The sequence below is a fragment of the Chinchilla lanigera genome, unplaced genomic scaffold (genome assembly GCF_000276665.1).
Source record: "Chinchilla lanigera isolate Chin_1 unplaced genomic scaffold, ChiLan1.0 scaffold00011, whole genome shotgun sequence".
NCBI classification, from domain to species: domain Eukaryota; kingdom Metazoa; phylum Chordata; class Mammalia; order Rodentia; family Chinchillidae; genus Chinchilla; species Chinchilla lanigera.
In genome coordinates this window covers 5,257,784-5,261,677 of record NW_004955412.1, presented here as the reverse complement: position 1 = coordinate 5,261,677, position 3,894 = coordinate 5,257,784, and the positions used below count along the sequence as shown (strand labels likewise).

The window sequence follows — 3,894 nt, the reverse complement described above, 5'->3', positions numbered from 1 at the left end:
GCCGCGGCCCGCGCTCCCAGCGGCCCGCGCGGCGCCTCCGGCCTCTGGGGACCGCGTGGTGCCCCGAGACGACGGCTGGGGCGCGCCTTGCCGCCTGACTGGGCTCTGCCCGCCTTTCACGAGGGTGTTTTTGTGAGCGTGTTGAGAGTGAGCAAAGACAGTGAGACGGAAAATCCCCAGATTCGGGAAATGCCGCTGGCAGATTCGGAAATAGTTATTTTCGAGGAATAATTTGGGGTTGGGTTTAGAGCGGAATCATTTGGGGTTTTGGTTGTGAGACTTGGGGTATCACTATCCCCAAACGCCATCTCTTACAAAAAATGGTGAAGTGGAAATTTTCCTTCTCCCTGCTCCCTCACCCGCTCCAAAATGCTCCTGCCATTCCCTCTCCAGTGCCCTACTTACAGAGGCTGCGTGTCACATGCTCCCAATGTGCCTTCCCTTGGTGCCAGACCCTGGAAATGGACCATCACAGCTACGCGGCCTGGAAAGAAGTCCAGATTTATCCTGGTAATCTCCTGGGAGGACGCGCCAGAAGAGCCCGTCGTACTGAAATTGTTTCAGGAGGTACAGAACATTAAATGGAGTTTTGAGCCACTAGTCCAATGGCTGTGGAAGAGAAAATTTGGAAAAAGATTGAAACTTGTTGGAGCTCAGTCTAAAATTACATGTGCATTTCTACTGTAATCTGGCCAGTTTTTATTTTTTATCTTTAAAAAACTCCCAGATTGGAAGCAAAATTGTGCAGACCAAATAAAGCTCGCTCGCTCCTCATTCCAGTGTCTCTGGCTTTGTGAGTCAGTTTCTGCATTTTTAGACTTTAAATAATAAACTTCTCCTAAAATGATTAAAAACAGAGTCTTGGCAAAGTTGGCTGTAATGATGCAAATCGGAATGTGGTCTGGGGACTGAGATCCTTAAATGCCACAACAAATCTAGTTTTGCACAAAGTGCTCAAGTCTTCTTCAAAATTACGTCAGAGGGTGAAATATATAATCCTGACAGAGAGAGGCTACGTGTATACACTTGGACAGTTAGCTGTCTTGGCAAGTTTTTAACTGGCCGAGCCACAGGCATTGCCCTGATTTTATTCCCACACTAACCTTAACGACTTTCTCCAGGCATGGGTGGACAGTAAGCAAGTGGGGCGGTGGGACATGCAAGTAAAAGTGAAAAGAAAGGTGTTGGCTGTTTGAAGTACAGAGACGTTTTAGTTTTCCTGAAAGTTGAGCTTTTTCTCTTACTGGATTGGCGACTTGTGATTCTTGGCCACATTAATCGCTTTGTTGCATGGTATGTTATGTTATTCACCATTAAGAGGCATGTTTGTTTCTTAGGTACTTACAAATGCTTGGACATACAATCGTTCTTTTAAGTGTTGCTTTATGATAACAGCTAAGAAGAAAGTACATCTTACATTTCAGATCATCAGATTTTAAGATCACAGTTTAAAAACTTTTTAAATATTGTCTTCAAAATATTAATCAGGTTTTCCCACATTCTGTTTAAATTGTGTAATCCTAAATTCCACAAAACTAAGGCTTCCTGGTGAGATGTTTTGATAACAGAAAGAAAACTGGAGGACTTTATGAACTTTATGATTGAAAGGAAAGGCAAATATTAAAGCAACAGAGAACAAGTAAAGTCTCTATTTTGTCAGAAGTAACATCTGAATTAAGTATAAAATTTAATTGTTGCTGTTGTATTGGAGATTAAACCTGGGGCCTGGAGCATGCTAGACAAGCTCTCTACTACTGAACCACATCTCCAGCCCTGTAATGCTTAATTCTTCCATCTGTATAACACTTGTTATGTGCCAAGAACTTTCTAGGGATACAGTAATGAATAACATTTCAAAGATGTATGGTCATGAAACATATTTATTTCTCTTTCTGAGTGGATATATCAGGTAGTGAAAAGTATCACAAGGAAAAAATGGAGTAGTGTGAGGGACAGAGACTGATGTCAGTTCTATTTTACATAGAATGCTCAGGAAAGGCCCCTAAGGATGGAAAATTAGGTCAGAGGCCTGAGTGAAAGAAAAGAGGTTAGCATTTAAATATCTGCACGAAGAATATTACAGGGATAAGAGCTGTAAGTACAAAAGGCTCTGAAAACAGAAGCATATTGGTCTAGTAACACCAAGACCACTGTATCTATAGAAGAAATAGTTAGGAAAAATATACTGATATCTGAGACTGTAGAAGTATATGGCCCCAATTCAGTGGGGACTTATATGATATGTAAGGGATTAATATATAATCCAACTTCTGATGGAGGGAAAACCATTGGAGGTTTTAAGTTTAGATATTTTCATTTAAATGGGGAAGAATGAGTAGAAGGATGGGAGAAGGAAAATAAATTAGGCTTCAAACATGTTAAACATGAGATTGTTCATTAACTGGCCTCATAAATTACTAATGGTATTTAAGAAGCTGATAACTACTTTGTAGTTACAAAGTATTTTCACATAACTTAATTTGAATGTTATACTAATAAAAACTTTGGACAAATTAATTAAAACAGAGTTTATTTGAACAGAGCAATTCATCATTAAATCAGACAGCATTATGAGCCAGAAATACCCAGCATCATGAGCTCTACCCAGTAGCATGAGCTGCAGGATTTACAGGTTCAGTACAAAGGCAAAGCAGATAAATCGCCTGATTTGCTACAGCTAGATATTTGCTTTATTTGGGGATGATATAATGAGTTGGCTGCCTGTGATTGGCTTTTATGAATGGCTGAAACTGTTACAAAAATACACTCTTAGGTTGTGGCTGTCTCTCTCTCTGTCTCTCTCTCTCTCTCTCTCTCTGTCTGTCTCAGAATATGACACTGCTTCACCAATAGCCTCCTGCTTATTTAATTTTTTAACAATTGTTACAATCTTACAAGTCATGTGGCAGTCTATGATGAATAATTTTTTTCATCTTGGCTGAAGCTATTTTTTCTATCTGTTGCAGAAGTATTTTTTCCTCAAATAAGAATTTCCTGAATTTATCTCAGGGCAAGCTGTGAAAGAACAAAGAATTTTAATGTCTGGCTGATTTAAATTGCTAAGGTGTTGTCATCTTCATTTCAATTTCATAAGACTTCACCTAGAGATTTAAAATTAAATATATACACTCTTTGATTTCTAATATAGATTATGAAGGTCATCAGTATTGTCAGAGTGTTAGCACTGCACCTAAGGCAAGTAAAATAGTAGTAATAGCGATGACACCACCTAACATTTGTTTGTGCTTAATCCATACAATGACCCTCATTCTAAAACGGAGGCAATTGAACGGTAGCAATATTAGGCAACGTCTTAGTTACTTTTCTCCTTGCTGAGACAAAATGCACAACACCCAAAGCTAAAGGAGGAAAGGTTTATTTTGGCTCATAGTTTGCGGAGGTTTCAGTTCATAGTTGGCTGGTTCCAAGGCAGAGTGGCATGGCAGAGGGACATCATGGAGGGGAAACAGTCCATGGCAGGCAGAAGGCAGCAAAGCAATAAAGTAGTGGAGGAGCAGCAAGTGACAACAGCAGCCCTCTTTCTGTCCCTTGTATTCTATCCAGAATACGTGTCCTTAGGGTGGGTGGCTCTCATGCCCAGGATAATGAGCCCTCCCATTATCCACACGCAGAACCAGGCCACACCAATCGGTGGGCTAATTCAATAATCACACATCTTTGATCCCAGCATCACACACTTACTCCCACTCTAGATCTAGCCATCTCTGAAAAACTCTACCTATGACTGTGTGAGGCTTGGGGGACATGCAGACACAGGTGGTGAAATAAAGATGCGAGCAAGTCTGTACTCCAGACTCATACTGCCTCCCTGGAGAAACTCAGAAAAGTAGTTTTAGTAAATAAAGGATAAGAATACTTGTGTTTTGGACCGGC

The 3,894-nt window shown here is 40.5% G+C and overlaps 1 protein-coding gene across 1 annotated transcript; it reads left to right on the top strand.

Annotated features, from left to right (window-relative positions):
- Window positions 1-774, top strand: LOC102010044 (ribosomal large subunit pseudouridine synthase B-like; the record flags this gene model as incomplete). Its single annotated transcript, XM_013511125.1, is given in 1 exon segment — window positions 1-774. A coding segment is annotated over 1 exon segment (231 nt), but the record flags the coding sequence as incomplete, so codon positions are not given.
- Window positions 775-3,894: the final 3,120 nt, after the last annotated feature.